At 40.1% G+C, this 22,744-nt stretch overlaps 1 protein-coding gene across 1 annotated transcript in view; it reads left to right on the forward strand.

Annotated features, from left to right (window-relative positions):
• Window positions 1-22,744, forward strand: part of DDX10 (DEAD-box helicase 10) — a 255,941-nt gene that overhangs the window by 134,516 nt on the left and 98,681 nt on the right. The window contains exons 14-15 of the mRNA XM_015415396.1: window positions 10,075-10,188; window positions 13,238-13,399. Coding sequence (XP_015270882.1) covers window positions 10,075-10,188; window positions 13,238-13,399 — 276 coding nt within the window. The remainder of the gene's footprint in view (window positions 1-10,074; window positions 10,189-13,237; window positions 13,400-22,744) is intronic.

Genomic DNA, 22,744 nt, shown 5'->3' on the forward strand with positions numbered 1-22,744 from the left:
TATTCATAGTACAATGTTTTATTGTACATTTTCAATATGAAACACTTCCTGTGCTAGGGCTGCCAAGTGGGGGCGGGTGGCGGGTAAACCCCCGCTTCGGAGGCCCAATTTCCGCCGCCATGGAATCGAGCCCCGGGGGGAACTCCGCCCCCCGAAGTGCAGCATGGCTGCGTCACCAGAGGTGACGCAACCACGTCGATCACATTGGGGGCGTGGCCCCGATCGTCGGAGGGAAAACTCTATGGTTTTCCCTCCGACGATTGGGGCCACACCCTCAACGTGTTTGACGTCACGCGTCAGCTCTGGTGACGTGCTGGCGGCGTGCGCATCAACGGAGAGCTCCCGGAGTGCAGCGAGGCTCCCCCGCCGGTAGGAGAAATCAACTTGGCAACCCTATCCTGTGCTATGTAGGCAGTCCATGCAATGTACTTGTTGCCACATTTCAGCTGTTGTGTGGAAGAATGCCACGAGTGCAGAAGCTTTGAGGGCTGATTCATACACTGCAAAAATGGTTAATCTGAAAACATATCTGAATTAATGTGAAGCTGATGTGCGGGTTGATTACATTTAACACTTTTAATTTTATATATTTATGTATTTATACCCTGCCTTTCTCCCCAGTGGGGGACCCAAAGTGGCTTACATTGTTCTCCATTTTATCCTCACAGCAACCCTGTGAAATAGGCTAGGCTGAGCGTATGTGACTGGCCCGAGGTCACCCAGCAAGCTTGTATGGCAGAGTGGGGATTTGAACCTGGGCCTTACAGATCCTAATCCAACATTCTAACCCCCTACACCACACTTCTTAAATAGGTTTTGATTCACTTTACACTCACTCAGAAAGTACAGTGAAAACACCAAGTATTACAAAGAAGATCTTATTTCCCTAAGATTCACTAAAGTGTGAACATCTTCTAAAAGCAACAGGTTTGATTTTTTTTTTAAAAAAGCAAAACCTATCTTTCATGAGCAGAAGGGTCCTTCTGCTCACATGTTGAGGAAGCAGTTTTGCTGACTAGTCCTTCCCACTTCATGCCCCCATGTGACACCTCATATTATTCTGGACAGTCTCCCATTCCCGGGGTGATACTTTGCGGGAAACAAAAGAGGCTGCAGCACCAAGGAGGATGTTGGAAAGATGCATTTCATGAGCAGAGTTAACTTGTGAGCCTTTGGAGCCATCTTAGTACAGATTTTTAAAAAATGTATAAAATCGGTGAGAGTGAGTTAGTGGTGGATTTAGTTAGGTACAGGTTTATTTTAGTTGCTCCTTTCTATGTATTTCAACATTTTATGCTTTTAAAACTCCTTGGATGGCTTTATCTGCTCTGAGCCTGATAATAAAAACCTAAATTAATAAACTTGTATGAAAACCTTGCAGGCATTGGAGTGGCTAATAAAGACATTTATTAGCATTCAGACACTTATTATGTTACCCCCAAGTGTTCCTTCTGTTTTTCAAAATTTGTTCTTGGAAAGTAATCTGTTTTAATCATGGCAGGTTGAATAGTATTAATGATGCCTAGGACAAACTAATTCTCCATAAATAGGTTTTTGGTAAGCCAGTGCAATTGGAAACTGCCGAAAACACGTTGGAAAATAAGAAATCTTAAGGAAGTATTTTGGTACTGTAAAGCTAATATATCTTTGCAAACCTGATTGCAATAAATAGGATCTGCCTTAGGAAACCAGTTTGTTTGAGAACAACTATCATCCATCTCAGTCCTGTGTGCGCAACAGAAGATCTAGGAATTCATATCCTTTGTATTTTCCATCGTGATGGAGAACTTTGTATAGTTCTTGAAATTAATAAAAACACAAGATAATGCAGAAGACCTGTGCATGATGTACATATATTCGCATTTGTTCCTCTTTACAACCCAGAAAAGAATGCAAATGCGTGTCACCTCATCCACTGAATTAAGTCTAGCAACTGATTTTCAGAACAGCTTTTCAAAGTTTTGTATGAAGCCAACATTTTTTAAAAGTGTGAGGATTTCCTCCCCTGGCATCATCAGCTTATGCTGGGTTATATATATGTTGACTAAATCTATAAGGTTTTTCGGTAATGATTTTCCTTTAAACTAGCTAATATAAGTTTTGAAAGAGTTACTGACCCAATTCCTTTTTATTACTCCTTTATAACAGTCCCAAATTCTTCTCCCAACTTAATTTGAAAACTAAAATCTTTTTCCTCTAAATTTAACAACATTTTGCATATATTCCAGATCAGACTTTAAATAAATATTAAATCGAATGTTAAATAAAGACTTATTACTTTCCATAAGCAATTCAAACCTAGATGCAGAAACTTTGGAATATCGTCTTCCACCAATAGGTGAAGACTTTGTTTTGTTTGATGTTCCCTTACTAACTTTTACTACCTGCCCACCCCATTTTGTGTTTTTATGTGTATGTTTTACTTCATTGTTTTAAACATTTTATAAATACTTGTATTTTAAATATTTTGAATGTTTGAAATGTTCTAACATTTGCCACGTTGGGAACCTGAACTAAGTGGAAAGGTGGCCTAGACATGTTTTAAATAAATAAACAAAATTTTATCACTTAATGTCCTGTGTTTCCTTATCAATGAGGATATTATGTAGAAAATCTCCTGAATTCTCCATTACTTGAAAGTGTTAGGAAAGAAAAGTTTTAAGTTGTTTCAGGTCAATAGAGAACTAAACTGAGAGCACCTTTTGCACCGTAGTTCTATTATTCCTATTTTGAAACCAAATAAAAATAGGCAACTCCTAATTTAGGATTTTCTGTTCATTCTCAATTGTTTTGTGTACCTGAGGTCAGTCTTTCATCGCTGCAAACATTATTGCCTAATTATTTAACCAAATATCTCATGCCTTCTTTCCCCCCCTGCATGTACAACTCTTAGCTTATTACTCCAAATAAATGACATTATCATGTGTCCAGCCTTTATCTACTGACTTCCAATGGAAGGCTTATAAATAACCACAGTGATTTTTGATAGTATGTCCATATAAATTATTGCATTTTTCCGAACCAAGACAACTTATAAGTTGACCAGGATCCTTAACATCTAATTTTGTACATTTTTATAATTGATCTGGTTTACCTTTAAACCAGCCTCTTAAATACTTTATTGGTGGTTTTACTTTTCTGTCTTCAATATGCCAGTTAACTCCCATATTAATATTTGTGCATTCAGATGTTTTTATTGTTAATGAAATGATGATGTTGTGAATATGTTCTCCTATTTCTTGTAGTGAAGATTTAGGATTCATCAAGGCAAGAGCCACATCATCTGCATATAATATAATTTTAGACACTATAACACCAACCTTCACTCCTGATGTTTGTGTATTCCTCCTAATTGCAATACCTGTGGCTCAATAAACAATACAAACAGCATAAGTGATAGAGAGCTTTGTAGATAAGTCTTTCTATGTAAATGGTAAACCTCTGACAGGTACCTGTTGATGAAAACTCACATTACAACATGATCTGGGAGAGTACTGCTCAGAGGTTTTAAAACTTGAATTAAATACAGCCATCCAATGCAATCAAATGCTTTTTGATACTGAATGCTGTCTTTCTTAAATATACTCCTGTTCAATCTGTTAGCAATAAGAGTTGTCTAGATTTAAAAACCACATTTGAATGACATGGGTTTAAAAGATTCAGTCTGAGAGTATACTGTCTCATGATGTTTTGGGGTTGCTACTACTTTAGCTTCATCCCATGGTATTTGATAGTACAGGAGCAAAATGTTTTAATACTATTCATTGAGATTTGTAACATGATATCAAAAAAGATTTTATAAAATTCCTTTGGTGATCCATCAGATGCAGGCAATTTATTATTATTTAAATTCTTAATGGCCCTTCATTTCTGCTCTTGATATTTCTCCTTCTGGTGTTTCTGTATCAGAAAATTTATGGATTTTCCACTTAACCAGAAAATCTTTTAGCACATCTACAGAGGTTTAGCATAATACAGTTTAAACTATATACTATGAAATATTTAATGGCCCTTCATTTCTGCTCGATATTTCTCCTTGCGGTGTTTTTGTATCAGAGAATTTAGGGATTTTCCACTTAACCAGAAAATCTTTTAGCACATCTACAGAGGTTTAGCATAATACAGTTTAAACTATATACTATGAAATATGCAATTTAAGCTATACAATTTAAACTATTTAAAACAAATACAATTTAAACTATTAAACTATTACACTATCTCTTGAGGAGATTTTATGCAATATTTATCTACCTTAATCGGGAATGCAATATTTATCTACCTTAATTGGGAATAGAGAAGTATGTTCCAGTAGTCTGGGTTGCATTGTTGATGATTTGTTCCAAAGTTCAGATTTCTTTTGCTTTAGGAAGTTTTCTGATATTTTTGCTTAGTAAACTTTTTTCAGCTCTGCTCTTGCAGCATTCCAAGTTATCATGTGCTACTGTCTACCTTGTTCTATTTCTAATATTGTAATCTAGAACATCAGATCATATTCCTGTTGATTCTAATTTCTGCTACTCTCTAAATAAAAAATTACATGGATGTGTGCTTTCAGCGTAGCCTGGGACACATCTGGAGTTACATTAATCTAATAATAAATCTCCAAGGCCTGTCTAATTTCTTCTACTAGGTTCTTACTGTGAAGTAATGAATTATTTAATCCCCACTGTTAGGAGAAGTCAAAACACTGCTGGGTCATTATGACTGGTGCATGATCTGCATATATCATGTGGCTGCTTTCTAAATTGCTTGTTCTAATCCAAAAGTGTGGAAAAACTAGTACAGAAATTCATTTCAAATATGATTTATGCAATGGAGGGAAAAAAGTAAAAAACTTGTCGATCTTTATTTTAACAGTTACATTGTCCCACTAGCCCGAATCTAACTATAGCCTCAATACCTGTTTTTGATAAATTATTTGATATTAAGGCTTGCTTAGATCTATCCAGATGCAAGTTGAATACACCATTACAGTCATACCAGTAATTATATTGGTCATGGCAAAACTTAATAGTTATTCCAGAAGTAACCTAAAAATGGTCTTTGTTTTTGGTGGAAGCCAAGCACACGCATTAGCATTATATATTGTCTCTTAATACACCTCTGATATTATGAATCTCCTGTTTCAACTCCATTCATTTTGGTTGCATTGGATGTTGAAAAAGGCTTCGCACAGATACAGTAATGCTAAGTATCTTTCACATTTTTAATGCAAATACAAACTAGCCTTTTCCCAAAAAGTAGCCTTTCATAAATGTAGGCCTCTCTGTCTTCAAATTGACTATTACAACTTGTATAATAACTAAGGGTGTGCGTTCAGATCTACCCGAGCTGAAAATATACCTTATCAGTATTTTCAGGTATGTTTCGGCATCCCAAATGTATCCAGGTTTTCGCAGAAAAACCGGTGGAAAACCTCCCCAAAAATCCTAGATATATTTGGGGTTACTGGGTAGATCTGAAAACACCTGTTTGCTGGGCTTCTTTTCTCAGAAATTTTGATTTTATTAGAGAAATAAAACTGGGAAACATACAGAAAAAAAGTTGAAACCATACATGAACATCAACGAAATAAAGCATAAAGAACAAAAACAGGCAAAAGAGAAAAAAGAAGAAAACAAAACAAAAGGGATATAAAAGGCTTCTGATTTTCTTTAGAACAAATATAATTTTGGTTGTAGATTTTTTTTGCTTATATACAAAGACAAGAACGCTCTCTCTTAAATTTCCCTTAAGCAGATTTCTTCTTCAGAAAATCCACAAAGTATCCTTAATCTTTTTCATGCTATCTCTAATAAGGAAGTAGTTGTCTTTTCCCTAACCAATACTATAAATTTAGTCGTATCTGCCAAGTCCAACATCTTCTCAAGGTGCTCTTCTAATATAGGTGTTATCGGACATTTCCATTTCTATGTATAGTCATTTTCATTGCCGTAGTCAAATATAGGAACAAAAATTCATAACATAAAAGACTCTGGTTTCAGCTTTACCTTAGTCTTTAGAATGTTCCACAGATTCCATATCTTCCTCCTTAAAAAAATTGTCAAAAGTAATGTAATCATCTGTCTGATATCTTTGTCATTTTTTCTTGGATACCTCTTAGCCTCAGATAATATTCCTTTTCACTTAAGTCCATAAGGGCTAAACAATCCAAATGCCTCTCAAATTCTTTATCAATCCCTTCTGTTTTATTTTCTACAGCAACCACTTTACCATTGATTTGCTTAACTTCCTTAGTAATAGGCCCTATTGCTTCTTTGGGTTTTTTCATATCATCTTTCATTTCTTTTTTAGATGTCCCTAAACTCACAATTCTTTTCTCAAAGATTCCAAGATTCTCTATTTTACTCTCTATTCTGCATCCCATTTGTTCAAGTAATTTCTGCATCATATCTAATGTGACATGTTGGTCTGATGGACCTTCCCTGTCAAGGGTCTTTCTGGAACTCATTATAGGATAAGATCCAAGATACAAAAAGATAGAAATAGAGAGAGACCATTTTCAAATCAAATACTTTCACTTTTAGCTATCAGCAATTTGTATATTTTCACCATGGCAACAAAAATTTTAAAAAATCAAAGCAAGTACTCCCAAATGTTTTCAGTTACTTTCACTTTTAGCCATCAGGAGTTGGTCAAATAGTTTGTATTCATTCACCATAGCAACTAAGGTCAAATAGTCCCAGAATGTCTCAGAGTCTTATCTTCTATTATGTGTGATTATCCAATAACAAGTTATCCTCTAAAGTAAATATAAGAACAATTTCATGGCAGATTTATCTTCGCAGCCAAAAAACTTTCATGCATGCACTCTTCCATAAAAAATAAAATTAAAGATTAAAAATTTGAAATGGGAAAATGAATTAATCCCTCATCCATTTGGTTTTCTTCATTTCTTAATTACAGTTTTTGCCAGAGTTATTATTTCAAAAAATTATTTAAAGGTTTTTTATAATCCATGAGAGAGGTTACCTTACCAGGGGTTGTCTCTTTTGTCTTCAAGAAAATCTCTCTTTGGCTGTAGATAATTGTGTCCATAAATCTTAAGAAGTAGAGGAGGTCAGGCGTCAGTCATAGAATCATAGAGTTGGAAGGGCCCATGCAGACCATCTAGTCCAACCCCTGCCCAATGCAGGACCAGCCTAAAGCATCTCTAACAAATATTCATCCAGCCTCTTCTTGAAAGCTGTCACTGAAGAGGAGCTAACCACCTCTCTAGGCAGCTGATTCCACCTTTGAACCACTCTGACCGTGAAAAAGATTTTCCTAATATCCAGCCGATACCTTTCTGCATGTAATTTAAACCCATTGCTTCGGGTCCTATCCTCTGCTGCCAATTGGAATAGCTCCTTGCCCTCCTCCAAATGACAGCCTTTCAAATATTTAAATGTCCCCCCTCAATCTCCTCTTCTCCAAACTAAACATTCCCAAGGCCCTTAGCCTTTTCTCGTAGGGCTCAGTCTCCAGACCCCTGATCATCCTCGTCACTCTCTTCTTTACCCTTTCAATTTTGTCCACATCCTTTTTGAAGTGAGGCCTCTGGAATGGCACACAGTACTCCAGGTGCGGCCTGACCAAGACAGTATACAGAGGGGCTATGACCTCCTGTGATTTCGATCCTATGGCCCTTTTAATATAACCCAAGACTGAATTTGCCCTTTTTGCCACCACAGCACACTGACTGCTCATATTTAGTTTACAGTCCACTTTTACCCCAAGATCCCTTTCGCATACACTACTCCCCAGACTTATCAGGATTCCAAACGCAGCCGGGACCAAAGTTGTAAATTCCAAGACCTCATATTGCTCTAACTTGGGAGTTGTCTGCAAAGCATCTACTCAGTAGAAAACACCCAAGGAGCAACCTAAAGAGGTACACTTGGTTTATCTCTTTGATCTCCCTTTGATCTAGGGAGATTTTGCTGACTGAGCCCTCCTAGTCAGTAATTAGCTGTGTTGTGTCTTCACTCCCCATGAAGACATCAGCCCACGATTACATGTTCACCAGAAGCTTGTTTGTCGGGCTTCTACTGCAGTCCCTTTAAAGTCTGGGCAGAAGACAGCCCAAGGATCAGCTGTGCTGGCGGGGAGCTGAGAGCTCCCTGCCGGCTCAGCTTGGGGCTGCTTCTGGTGCAGCCCAGTTTAAACTGGGATGCAGGAAAAGGCAGCCCAGGATCAGTTGTACCCTTGGGGAGCAGACTGCTCCCTACCAGCCAAGCTTCTGGTGTGCAATTCCACCCCCATTTTTTCTTCTCAGTCTATTGGACACCCCCCCCCCAAATCAGGAGTTCAGAAAAATCCCAAGTCCAACTACTGCACTGGTATTGGGATCCAGAGACCCATTTTCCTCCCTGGTTCAATAGAGTTGAACTATAAAAGGGGTGGGGGGGGGTTTGCATGCCCCTAATAATATTGCAGAGTTTTATCAAACTGCTGTGCTTCTTACAACATCTTGCAAAAACTTTTTACACATTTGCACTTGTCAAGCCTAATGCCCCCTTGAGCTTGCATGTGCACACTCGCTTTTGAATTATGAAGATGATTGGTCAGATCCAAAGAACCCTGAGCTAAAGGAAAATTGCCATTATCGCTTCCCCCCCTTTGTGCAAGAGGACATGGTCTATATGTGTAAGGGCACTCTGGAATCAAATCCAACATTGCTATTGCCATTATTATCATTTATTCTACTCAAAGGCTTAGAAAAGAATATGGAATTTCACATTTATTGTTGTAGGTATTGCAAATTGCCTTGAGCAACAGGTTTGTTGGAATGGTGCCTGATAAACTAAGATTTTTAAAGTCCCTAAAAGCACAGAAAACTAATTTAAATGCAAAATATGGAGAATGCTGCTTACCTCTGACTTCAAACGGAAGGAAGGGTCAGAGCTCTGAGTGCAGCAGAATCTTTTACATTGCTAACTGGAATCTCAGTTCCTTTTCCTAGAGAGAGCATGTCCTCCTTATAGCTTAGGAGCAGGGAAAAGCAGGCCTACTTGGAGGTTTTCCATTCAGCTGGTGTAAAAAATATAACTGCTATTGTGAGTTGCAAAGTTACAGCTAGGGATGGGCACGAACTAGCTTCCGAACTAAAGTTCGTGATGAACTTTGGCCAGTTCATGGTTCACAAAGTGAAGTTTGTGACAGTTCAACCAGCTCAAACTTCCCACAGATTTTCAAGCAGTTTGTGGATGTCTGTGCCAGTTCATGAGTGGTTACATTTCCAGAAAGTCTGTCTGTGCATTGTATTTTATCGTTTGTAAACTGTATATTGTTCATTAGTTTTATGGAAGCTGCCCTGAGCCCACATCGGCGAGGAGGGTGGGATAAAAGTTAAAGTAATAAATAAATAAATAAATAAATAAATTTCGTTGTGTTTACTTCCCATTTTCTTGCACAGAGCTTGCAAAATCCAGTCGTCGTCCCCCCGCTTGGATTTGTGCTTTTAAGCTTGCAGTGCTAGTGGCACTGTGTTCTGCTGGGCACTCTGTACATTGTATTGGTTCTGTTGGCTTGCAAAAATGCCTGCCTTGCTCGAATTGTAATTGAGCTGGCATTGCCACATTGGCTCTGAGTTCTGCTGGGCGCTAGTACATTGCACTGGTTCTGCTGGGCTTGTACAAATGGCCCCCCTTCAGTTTCTGTAGGCAGAGTAATTAACACAGCAATAGTGTACAACCTGGTTAAAGTATCTGATAACAACAAGAGGGACCTGGATTCAGATGCCATGAAACTCTCTGGGCTAATCGCTTTTCCTAAACCTAGCCTAACTTGTTAGGTGGTTGTAAGTATAAAATGTGGAAGGGAGACTTGTGTATGCTGCCCTGAATTCCTTGGACAAGGTGTGAGGAAAAAACCAAACTAACAAATATGCACTTAACTGTATCTTCTTATCCTCAAGATGTTTCCATCATATTTTTCAGCTGAAGAATGAGAAACCTTTTTTGCTAGGATTCTCAGTCATTAAAATGTAAAATGAAATGCAGAAGTTTCTTTGGGCAGAGGGCTGTATGTTTTTCTTGAATCTTCTGTGCTAAATTCTAACTATGTTTTCTACATATTCTCCTCCTTTCATAGAGCCCATCAGAATCAAAACTGAAGAAGAAAATAACTAAGACGAAAGAAGCTAAAAAAGTATTGAAGAGAAAATTCAAAGTTAACACAAAAATTGTATTTACGGAAGATGGGGAGGTAAGCTCAGTGAAAACGTTTCGCTTATCATTGTAAGACGTCCTAAATGTGTTAACTGTTTTTGTCGTATAGCAGTTGTTCTTAGGCTTTTAACTTTCACAGACCATTTCCCTGTTGACTTGCTTGCTGAGGAACTCCTGGATGTCTGCTGTGGAATCTGTGCATTGGATTCTGGGTTGCCTAGTTTAGCTGATGGTAACTGGCAAGGCTTCTTGGATCTCATCCAACACTCCTTTGGATTTGCACATTGAGAACAACATGAATCAGCATAGGCAGGCTAACTTTCATAGAGTTTGTCTACTGTTATAATCTTCTGTGTGATAAATTTCTGAGGGTCCATAGTTTAAAAACCGCTGGCCTAGTGGAACTATATGTGGTTTAATGTAATTTTGACCAGAATTGTTTTGTTGAAATTCAACAGTTCTTTTCTAATCTCTGTCCATTTAAATTGGGCCTGGTGGGATAATCTGCCCCCAAATATCTTGGATTCAGTTGAGTATTTCCACATATGGAAGGATTTCTTCCCATAGTGTGGTTTTCTTGCCTCTGCTTCCCTCTGCAGCCCCAGATGTTCCTCAAAATGCTGTCCTGGGGTTTGGGGACAGAAATTTGGGCTGCAGCCAAAGAGGGGGAAAAGTTGCACCCCTTGGGTTGGTATTTTTTCATCTGTGCAAGTGGTCAGTTGGATCCAAGCCACGTTTTCTGATGATCCATGGTACAGTAGAAGAAAATGCTGGTCGCCTTTTCCATGGCAATCGATAACAAATACCAGTTTAAAATCCAAGTCCTCGTGTACTCTAATGCAGCTATACTGAACTTTTTGGGTAGGGAGAGAGGCCAAATGCTCTGTGGTAGAAGCAGAGGTTGCTAGGTCTGTGCATGTTCCTTACCACAAAGACATTTGTCAGTTAAAAATGATTCTGACACATGTCAATGGATTCAAGTGCATGATGCTCCAAATCATCTAGCAACTTTCTATCATGGATCAGTGGCAGGGACCCTCATATTTTGGCTTGGTTTACTAGTTAGCCATTACTGCTAGCAGACAAGTGGATTTGTGGAACCTGTCAATAGAATTCACCCTGTGGCGGTGTCCATGGTGCTGAATTGCCTTAAGAACACATTTTAGCATATTTCCGTTGTTCAAGATTTACTAAAATCAAAACAGAAAACTATTCCAGCTGCACAGAAAAGATAAATGTTCTGATTAAGCTTGAACTCGTAATGGTTTGTTTCTTGAAATAATTTAGCCTATTGCTTTTTCAAAAGCCAGCTTGGAAGCTGAGAATGATAGTGACTGTAGCAGCTGATAGAAAGTTGCTAGAATTTCTCTCTCTCTTTTTTGTAGGAAGTGCTGTAATGTTTTTCTGTGGCAGCCATGGATGCTGAACTGTCAGTTTCTATAATTAGGTTGATATATTAAGCCTTGTTCTATGAATTTGTGTGAGGAATGATCATGTTGAATGCGGTGCAGCATTCTGAATGTTGAATAGCAACGTGGCTTCTGAGCTAATCTCAGAGGGAGAGAAAAATGAAACAAGACATTAAAGACGCAAGGGTGGCCTTTTCCAACATGTGGGCTTGTGGGATTGTCAGTTTGAAATAAGCACATTTTAAAAATTCAATTTATACATCACCTGGTGATTTTAGTCACTTAGTGACTATTGTATTGTTGTTCTGTCTCCTGGCGTGCCTTCCTGCATGCCAGTATTTTTCCTGTGGATGAGAGATGTACATTCACCAATTCTGTCACTTCTCCATATCAGTATGCAGCAGCTCTGGATAGTCTCACTTCTCCTACACTGTAACAGTTCCAGGTGCCTCTTTTTACCCCAGAACTTCGTCCTTCCTTTCCCCTCTCCCTTCTGCAAAACATCTCTAAACAGCATTTTGCTGCCATGTCTGTCTACCTATTACCTGATAGCTTTGTGCAGTCTTTTGGAGTTGTGCAGATGTCATCATATTCAGTAACAATGGAGTGATAACTATATATCTTGCCTGTCTACTTGAGATAGATGTAGTGTAAGACACCATGGTCAAACTGGGGACCATTTTGACAGGACTCAGACATCTGACTGTTGAAACTTGTACATTGTTATAGCATTAGAGGTATGCCCCTGCTGCACTTCGTCATCACAACTGCAGATGGGCAGAGGATGATGGCATAATTACTGATGGTGAGAAGTGTCATCAAGTCGCAGGTAACTTATGGCAACCCCATAATGTTTTCCAGGCAAGAGCGAACAGAGGTAGTTTGCCATTGGTTGCCTATGCATAGCATCCCTGGACTTCATTGGTGGTCTCCAGTGTTCCCTCTAAGCTGAGTTAGTGTGAGCTAGCTCACAGTTTTTTAGCTTCCGGCTCACACATTTTTGTCTTAGCTCAGGAAGGATGGCTCCAGAGCAAACTAATTTATGCAGTAGCAAAATTGCTCACTCACAACATTAATGCCAGTGGCTCACAAAGTAGAATTTTTCCCCACAAGACTCCACAGTTTAGGGGGAGCATTGGAAGTACTAACCAGGGCTGAGCCTGCTTAGCGTCTGTGATCTGATTAAATCAGACTTAGCCTGGGTCATCCAAGTCAGGGCATAATGACTAGTTCAGCAGAATCAAGAGGTGTAAGAGGCTCCTGGACCCTGCAAAGTTGACTCTCACCTGGCCCCTCAGCCTGAGCAACTGTTCTCTATCCTCTTTCCTGTATCCTGCCTGATTAGTTGATTTCTAGTTTAACTGCCAGATTGCTTTCAGGCAGATGGTGGCCCAATTATGTGTGTGTTGAAGTCCTAACTGTGCTTGATTGGGTCAGTCTCAGCCTAAAATGAGTGAAAATACGTTTCTGGAAATAGGTCATTTGCGCCTTATGAGAACTGATCAGTATTTGTTTTACATCTCTAATTCCTGTGGGATCAAAACATCAATTTCTGCTTCCTCCCCCACCCCCCGCTCATAACTTTAAGACACTCTTGTAGAAATAGCAAGAACTTGACACTCTGCATTAGTAATAAACTGTGTGCTATAGTGTTTTTACTGTTCTTTTTTCATTCAGTTAATCCAGCAGTGGCCACCAGCTCAGAAGTCTGTTCAGAATAAAGCAGAAGAGGATGATGATTCTGGAGGAATCAATCTAGAAAGAGCAAAAGAAAGATTGCAGGAAGAGGACAAGTTTGACAAAGAAGACTATAGGAAAAAAATTAAAGAAAAACACAGGGTAAGTCCAAATGCCTTTCCATATGTGGGTGTATTAAAGACAAATGCCACCATAACATTGATGTTTGCTTGGAGAGTGACTTTTTTTGTACTTCAGTTTTTACGCACTGAAACATTTCAATTAGCTTCATAACTTGTTTAAATATTCTGTAGTGTTTAGAGCAGGGGCGTTGAACTCATTTGTTATGAGGGCCAGATCTGACATAAATGAGACCTTGTTGGGCCGGGCCATGTGTGTCATAAAATGTAATGCCAGGTAGCGGAGATATAAACTATATAAAGGACACAAACACAAAGATTTTTTTAAAATTTAAAAACATGCTTAAAACATTAGCTCTGTAAGCTGCAAACGTACTTTTGATTTATTGACATTTACCACAGAAATCTCATGCTCAGAGTTCTGAGTCTAGGACCCAGGTTAAAACATGAAGTGGCTGACTTGATTAAGAGAGTCTGGTGAAGCAAGCTATGATGCAGCAGCAGCAGCAGAACTGGAAGCAGGAGATGGCCAGTTTTCCACTGCAGGCCTGATGGAAGCCTTCCGGGGGCCTAATCCGGCCCCAAACCACATGTTTGACACCCCTGGTTTAGAGCATTCTTGTCTTTTTTCATTGGGTGACCCATGTGGATTTCAGCAGGGTAGCTGTGCTGATCTGTAGGAGAGGAGCTAAATTTGAGTCCAGTAGCACCTTAGGGACAAACATGGTTTTATGGGTACAAGTTTTTGAGAATCAGAGTTCCCTTTGTCAGATAGCTTTGATTCTCAGAAGCTTGTGTCAGAAAAATCTTGCTGGTCTCTAAGGGTGCTGCTGGATTCGAACCATTTGAATTGTGCAATATGGCTTCTTAATGCCTCTCCCTGGGAATAGAAAACCCTGACTTGGCAAGTATTCATACTGTGGGCCCTCCTAAGGAACTTCCAGGATAGCATCGATCCAAATACACAGAACTGGACACCACACTATAACTATACAGTCTGGGTGGCTATCAGGCCCTTAGTCTATTGAGATTAAAACATTTTACAAGAACCCAGAACAAGTACACAGGGCAGTGACAGCAAAAGGCATGTGTCTGTTTTCCATCAATAAGAATGAGGACTAGAGAGCATTCAAATGAGGTGTTCATCATGCTACATGATATTTAAGTGCCTGATGTGGGCCTTTTCATAGAGATGGTTGAAGGCTATCAAACATGCTAATGAATTATTCAAGAAATGGCTCAGATATAATGTGATTGATTTGGGCTGTAATGTAAAGCTTTTGTGCGTGTGCTTTATAGCCTTTTTGGCATTTAAGAAAATTTTGAATTGTAGACCATAAAAATGCGGAGGTAGTTTCTGGACCATTTATTTGTCATAAACGAGAGCTGGAAGTTTGAGAACTTGACAGCAGAGAATAGCTATAAATGTTACACAGTCTTGTCAATGCCCATTGATTGTGCTCCTTCTTCTCATTATTGTTATTTATAGTATTTCTGTTTTTTGCAACACCTAAAAAGCTGTAAGGACATTGAGCTGTGTTCCCTATAGAGAACAAGTAGACTGTGCATCAAAAAACAGAATGGCCAAGAGCTTTTTTTAAAAGTTACTTAAGTTTGCAGCAAAGTGAGGAAAAAGTTTTTCCGGGAGGGGTGTGTATGAAAACCCTGTTTACCTGACTCAGAGTAACACTTCCATTAGTGGAGTAGGGAAGGGCTGTTTTGGCTTATTTCTCTCTCCCACTGCAGATCTGCCTCCCCCCCCCCATAAACGCAAAAAGTCAGAGGACTTTTTGGAAACCCCCACCAAAATGTGGAATTTCAAGGAGTCAGTAAGCTGCATAGTTTGGAGTTCCACCAGCCTCTGTTCAACTCATTGTTTTTACCTTAAGACCTACTTAGGTTTCCCACTATTCACAGAGTTCCTAATTTTATTTTATTTTCACTCCATTTGTACCATGCCTCTTTCCCCAATGGGGACCCAAAGTGGCTTGCATCCTTCTTCTTTAGAACATAAGAACATAAAAGAATATAAGGGAAGACATGTTGTACCAGGCCAATGGCCCATTCAGTCCAACACTCAGTGTCACACAGTGCCCAAAACCCAGGTGCCATCAGGAGGCCCACCAGCGGGGCCAGAACTCTAGAAGTCTCCCACTGTTGCCCCCCCCAAGCACCGAGAATACAGAGCATCACTGCTCCAGACATAGTGTTCCATCTGTATGTTGTGGCCAATAGCCACTGATGGACCTCTGCTCCATATGTTTATCCAGTCCCCTCCCCTCTTGAAGTTGGCAGTGAATTCCAGGTGTTAATTACTTTTTGGGTGATAAAGTACTTCCTTTTATCTGTTCTATGCCTACTGCTCATTAATTTCATGGTGGGCCCACAAGTTCTTGTATTGTAGGAAAGTGAGAAAAGTACTTTTTTCTCTATCTTCTCTATCACATGTATCATTTTGCAAACCTCTGTCATTTCACCCCCTCAACCATTGTTTTTCGAAGCTAAAGAGCCCTAACCTCTTTAGCCTTTCTTCATAGGGAAGGTGTTCCATCCCCTTAGTCATTTTAGTTGCCCTTTTCTTCTGCTTCTTTTCCAATGATATAATATCTTTTTAGAGGTGAGGTTACTAGAATTGTACACAGTATTCCAAATGAGATTGCACCATAGATTTATACAGGGGCATTATGATACTGACTGATTTGTTTTCAATATAATAATCCCCAGTATAGCATTTGACTTTTTTATTGCAGTCGCATACTGAGTCGAACCTGAATGAGTTATCTACCATGACTCCAAGATTTCTCTCCTGGTCAGTTTCTGCCAGTTCAGACATCATCAACCTATATTTATTGTTAGGATTTTTGGCTCCAGTGTACAATACTATGCACTTGCCGATGTTGAACCTCATTTGCCATGTTGACGCCCACTTGCCCAGCCTCGACAGATCCCTCTGGAGCATCTCATAGTCCTCCCTGGTTCTCACTGCCCTGAGCAACTTAGTGTCATCCACAAACTTAGCTATTTCCCTGCTTACTTCCAGCTCCAAATCATTAATGAACACGTTAAAAAGCACCAGACCTAGTACTGAGCCCTATGGTACCCCACTGCTTGCCACCCTCCATTGTGAAAACTGCCCGTCTCTGTTTCCTGTTAGTTAACCAGTTTTTAATCCACAAGAGGATTTGTCCTCTTATCCCATGACTACTGAGTTTTCTTAGGAGCCTTTGATGACGAACTTCATCAAAAACTTTCTGGAAGTCTAGGTAAACAACATCTACTGGCTCACCCTTGTCCACATGTTTCTTTCCTCCATTTTATCCTCACAACAACCCTGTGAGGTAGGTTAGGCAGAGAGTGTATGGCTGGCCCAAAGTCACACAGCAAGCTTCTTCCATGGCAGAGTGGGGATTAGAACCTGGGTCTCTTTAATTGTAGTTGGGTATTCTTACCACTCCACCATGCTGGCTCTCAGTATATGTGGTTGATATTCTAGTCCCCTACCCTTTTTTAGTTTCCACTTTCTCTTCCACCTACCATGTAATCTCTGCCTTCAAAAAGTTGTACACAGGGCTAGCTGTTAACTGTAGTTAACAAATCGAGAGCTGTCTCAGTTCAGCCTCATCATAAACAGTTATATATCATACCATACTATTTTCCTGTATCAGATAGTGGCTAGTGGCTAGTGCAGTGATGAGAAACACACAAACTTATGATGTCACGTAACATGTTCCCATAACAGCATGTTAAAAGACAGGAGAAGGACGTCAACCCACTGTTGTTTTCAGCAGCAGCCCTGGGTGGGTATCGTATCTAGTTCCAACCTGTATTATAGGCTGGAATGTAGCTGTCTGCTGGATCCCAATGTCCCACTCTTCTCCCTCCCCCCCAATATATCTGAAGACTGCCTTGCAGAAGAGATACCCTTGTGACTGATTACAGTAGGACTTAATCCCAGATAACATTCTCAGAATTGCATTCATTATAGGGAAGTAAATCCCTTTGACTTCTGTTAGACTTATTCTGAGAATTATAAATTTCTAAATATTCTGCAATGGTGCTTAGCAAAACTGTCATAGTTGAACATGAAAACACTGCCAGAGATTCTTCAAAGACTGTGCTTTTGCTTGTCTTTGAAACAGAGCTAAATTGCCAGCTACATATGTGAAGAGTTAAGAAATTATACAGGAAAGCTCAAATATAGCAAAAGAATTAAAGTACTGTTCTCTGTCAAGAGTCACTTGGATACTTTTGTCAATATGTTGTTGTTATTGTTTCCACTTACTTTCATTTCATGAGGGATAATCAAGTCTATTGTACAAAAATAAATACCTTGAATTGAGTAATAAAGGTTTTAATAAAGTTTGCTACTGCTCTCAAATTCTGTACTTTAAAACTGTTCGTTCAACATAACTCTTAAATGAAGCAATTTTTAAAGCTGCAGAAAATGTCAAATTAACGCCAGTTGTTCACTTGTACATTATAGAAGCATAAGGAGTTAGAATGATTGACCGATAAAGTATTTAATAACTGGATTCCAACAATAGAAGTAGCATAACTTAATCTTCAGAGTTCATGAATTTGTCAAGGAACTGGCTCATTGATTTATAATATTCCAGTCAGTCTCTCCACATTTCTTCATTACCTCATGCCCTTGAAATATAATTACTTTATTTCCATTTTCAATTTTTTTTAAAACCACCAAGCTGGTTTTGCCTGCTACTTGAAAAGGAAAATAAGATAAATTATTTGCTGCTTACCCTCCAGTTCCTCATTCTATGCTATGCTAACCAAGGTGGTGGGATCACACTCACCTTCCTAACTTCAGGCATACCAAGGTGTATACCTGATGTATACTTGTGCTGAGTACAGTAAACCTAGGCACAGTAATGGACTATCTTTAATCAGAGCCAGTGTGGTATAGTGATTAAGAGTGGTTGATTTTGATCAGGAGAACGGGGTTTGATTCCCTACTCCTCTTTGAACCAGTCACAATTCTTTCAGAACTCTCTCAGCCCCAACTACCTCCCAAGGTGACTGTTGTAGGGAGAGGAAAGGCAGGAGATTGTAAGCTGCTTTGAAGCTCCTTAGGGTAGAGAAAAGCAGGGTATAAAACCCAACTCTGCTGCTGCTGCTGGTGCTGCTGCTTCTAACCATTCACTGATTTTTCCTGGGTAAAAATTCTACTCATTGCACTATATGCCATGGTTAAAATGCAGTGCCAAACCATGGTTTGAGGGTGTGTGAATGAATGTGCTCACTTGCTTGGGGTCAGTTAATGACTTCCATCCTGGTAGAAACCATACTTTACTTCAGTATCTTAGTTGTCCATGTTTAACTCAAGAGAGAAAAGGCAGATAAATAAACCCATACTTAGATGACCTCTGGATTTTATAACTGCATTGAATTCTGTGTAGGGCTTCCCTTGAAGACTGTTCAAAGACTTCAGCTGGGGTAGAAAGCAGACTGATTCAGAATTATTGAAAAAATCTTGTTAGTGATAAAAAAGAACTCTACTAGCTACCAGTTAATTTCTGAGCACAAATTTCAAATTGCTGGATCCTACCTTTCTTTTCTTTTTTATTATAAAGTCAAGACAGATACTTACAAAACACTTCATATGTACACCAGATATGTAATAAAACATGGTTCAATCTGTTTGCATTATTTAGCTCATTATTTCTACATATGGCTTTGTTCCCCACTTAATTTTTTTCACTTCTAAGACCATTCTTGTTGACTTAAGCATGGTGAGAGCCAGTGTGCTGTAGTGGCTAAGAGCAGCAGACTCTAATCTGGAGAGCCAGGATTGATTCCCCCACTCCTCCTCCACATGAAGCCAGCTGGGTGACCTTGGGCCAGTCACAGTTCTCTCAAAACTCTCTCAGCTCCACCTACCTCACGAGGTGCCTGTTGTGGGGAGAGGAAAGGAAGGCAATTGTAAGCCACTTTGAGACTCCTTAAGGTAGAGAAAATCAGGGTATAAAAACTTCCTCCTCCTCTTCCAACTTAAGATTTCACTCTTTACTGTTTCTGAAGAAAATTACAGTTTCCAAAAAAGTGATAAATGGAGTCCAGTGTTTGTTCTGTAGAGTCTGTGCTGTCCAGTTTTAACTTTGTGATTTTATCCATTAGCATGATATTCCATATCTTACATAGCTGGCTTTCATCACTGGGCAATTGTGTTTGTTTCCAGCATTAGCTAGAAGCATTCTTGCAGCAACCAACATTTGCCAAATTAAATGCTGTATGCTTTTGGGTGGACCCTTTTAGTTAAATCATAATAAATATTTTAAGGGTGACAAAGGTATTTCTATCCTTGTAATCTGGCAAATTCTTTTTCTCCCCCTTCTGTAATATCCTTTAACTAAAGGGCAATTCCATCACATATAAAATAAAGTGCTAACACATTTTCCATATTTCAAACCAATATTAGAGGCGGTCTTAAACATTTCCCCCAACCTCAAAGGTGTAAGATACCCACCTATATAAGATCTTAATACAATTCTCCCTGATGTACACATTCTTGGTAAAACAGTGCACTGTCAAAATTTCTGATAAAATCTTCTCTGTTATATATACTGAGCATATCTAAAACTATTGGAACCTACTCTCTGTCTAACCAATTTCTATGACAAAAAACCTTCCTTATGGAGAAATGTCAGCATAACTTTCTGAACCTGTCTTTGTCCATGCTCTGAAATCACTGTTTACTAAGAGTGGATAGAAATCCTCATTTTGAAACATTGACGACAAAGGGGGAGTCCTAGCGATAAACTTTTTTGTTGATTTTTCACACATTGTGCTTTAGTATATCTACAGAACAAACATTGTTTAGTATCTAAAGAACAGTTTGGACTCCATTTGTCACTTTTTTTAAACTGTAATTTTCCTGCAGAAACAGCAAAGAGTGAAATCTTAAGTTGGAAGAGGAGGAGGAAGTTTTTATACCCTGATTTGCCACTGGTTTCCTTTTCCTTTTTCTGCTTTCTAAACCAAACCCAGAAATGCTGTGGTACCCAAGGAGCTAACCTTTTAAGCCCCTTAAATAGTTTGGGATCAGGATATCTTGAAGTCTGCTTTTTTTCTGTATGAACCTGCCCATTTGTTAAGATACTCAGAATCCCCGTGTTTGTGTGTATTAAGTGCCATCGAGGTAGATTCTGACTTATGACAACCCAATGAATTAACATTCTCCAAAATGTCCTCTCATCATCAACCATTCTCAGATCTTGCAAACTGAGGACTATGGCTTCTTTTGTTGAGTCAGTCCATCTCATGTTGGGTCATTTCCTGCTGCCTTCAACTTTCCCTAACATTATTGTCTTTTCCAGTGACTCTTGTCTTCTTGTAAAGTGACCAGAGTATCATAGCCTCAATTTAGCTGTTTTCGCTTCTAAAGAGAGTTCAGACTTGATTTGGTCTAGGACCCACTTATTTGTCTTTTTGGTGGTCCACGGTGTCCATAAAACTCTCCTCCAACATCACAATCTTCTTCGTGGTCTCTGTGCATCACACCCTTGGGAATACTGCGCCTGCGCTGAACCTTCTCGGTACCGGTAGCTAGCAAAGGGATTTTTGCGCCTCTCCCAGGTCACGCGCCGGCTCCACTGCGCATGACCAAGGAGGGGCACGCAGATCCCGCCAGTTCTTTTCTGACCACCGCGCTGGTAGGACGCCTTCTGCCTCGGTCTGTTAAGTACCAAACTTTTTGCTAAACTTGCGTTTAGTTAGTTTCCTTTTCTTTATTTTTTGTAGTTAGCATTTTTTCTTCGGTTTGTTTGTTTCTTGTTTTTACGTTTCCCCTCCGCTGGCCTATGGCCCCGCGGTGGGGTTGTTTCAAACGGTGTAAGACTTGCGGCCTTAAAATATCCCCCACCGACGGGCATTCGCTTTGCCTCGTCTGTTTAGGGGAGTCGCACTGTGTTTCTAAGTGCAGACATTGCCAGAAGTTTTTGAACCAGACTAGAAAGAACAGGGCAGCTCGTCTGCACTTAGTTTTGATGGAGAAGGCACTCTCTCCACAGTCCTCTTCGCCGTTGGATACGTCCGGACACGCCTCGATGTCCACCCTGGCTGCGGACACTTGTCCTCCCGTTTCGGGACCATCGACGTCGACGGTCGCAATCGATGCTTCGGCACCGAAACGATCGACGCCGATAAAAGACCACCCCGTACCTTCCAAGATCCGGAAGCAGGGCAAAGACTCACAGCAGTCGAAGAAACCTAAAACGGACAAGTCAAAAGTCCATAAGGTTTCGGCTAGTCAAGGTCGAGATCTCACCCGATGGGTTCAGATCTCGACATCGACCTTACTCAGCAGACAAATCAGTCGCAATCTGATATGTCGAGTCATCAATCCTCTCATGCTTCTCCGGAACGTGGAGTCGATGATCGACACCGACCGGCATCCCCTCCTTTAACCTGGGATGAGAGACAGTGGCATTACTTGTATGGAAGCCGATACCCATACCCATGGGCTTTTCCTCCACCACCTCCACCTGACTGGGATCGTCAATCGGTGTCATCCCGCATCTCGCAGTTTCGGGATCGATCCTCGGTATCGAAGCAGTCCATGCCGATACATCCACCAGACCCGGCTGCACCCCCGGTCAACATGCCGACAACGCATCAACCGGAATTACCCGGATCATCCCCGGAACCATCCAATGTATCCTCCGATTCAGACGACTCCTCTGAACATATAGAGGACGTGAACATACAATCCACCCCACAGGATGTGGAAGCGGATCTGCCTATTTCTCCATCAGAGGATGTTAAGTCATATGGAGACTTTGTTCAACGTATGGCGTTGGACCTGTCTATGACTCCTACTCTCGTTGCCAGTTTCGTGGATGACAATGTTTTTGACATTATGCATTCCAACACTTCGCCTTCTGTGGCTCTTCCAATGACAAAAGTCCTCTTACAAACTACCAAGGACTTTTGGACTCATCCAGCCTCCATTACTGTGTCCAATAAACGTCTGGATCACATGTACAAGATCCAAGAATCTGGGGCTGAGTTTCTATACACCCATCCTAAACCCAACTCTTTGGTCGTATCGTTGTCCACGAAAGGAAAATCGAGTCACTCAACGCCATCAGATAAGGAAGGAAAGAAGTTGGACTCGGTGGGCAGAAAATTTTACACTGTCGGTGCAATGGGCATTAAAACGGCAAATTATGCAGCCTGCATGGGCCGCTATCAGTTCAATTTGTGGAAACGCTTAAACGACTTCCTTCCACATGTACCAAAGGAATGTCAGCCTCAGATTAAGAGGCTTCAAAATGAAGGGATGGTACTGGCTAGACATCAAATTAGTGCTGCCAAGCATTCCTTGGAATCTGCTAGCAAGACTCTAGCAACT

The sequence above is a fragment of the Gekko japonicus genome, unplaced genomic scaffold, assembly GCF_001447785.1.
Source record: "Gekko japonicus isolate JY-2015 unplaced genomic scaffold, Gekko_japonicus_V1.1 scaffold1101, whole genome shotgun sequence".
Lineage (NCBI taxonomy): Eukaryota > Metazoa > Chordata > Lepidosauria > Squamata > Gekkonidae > Gekko > Gekko japonicus.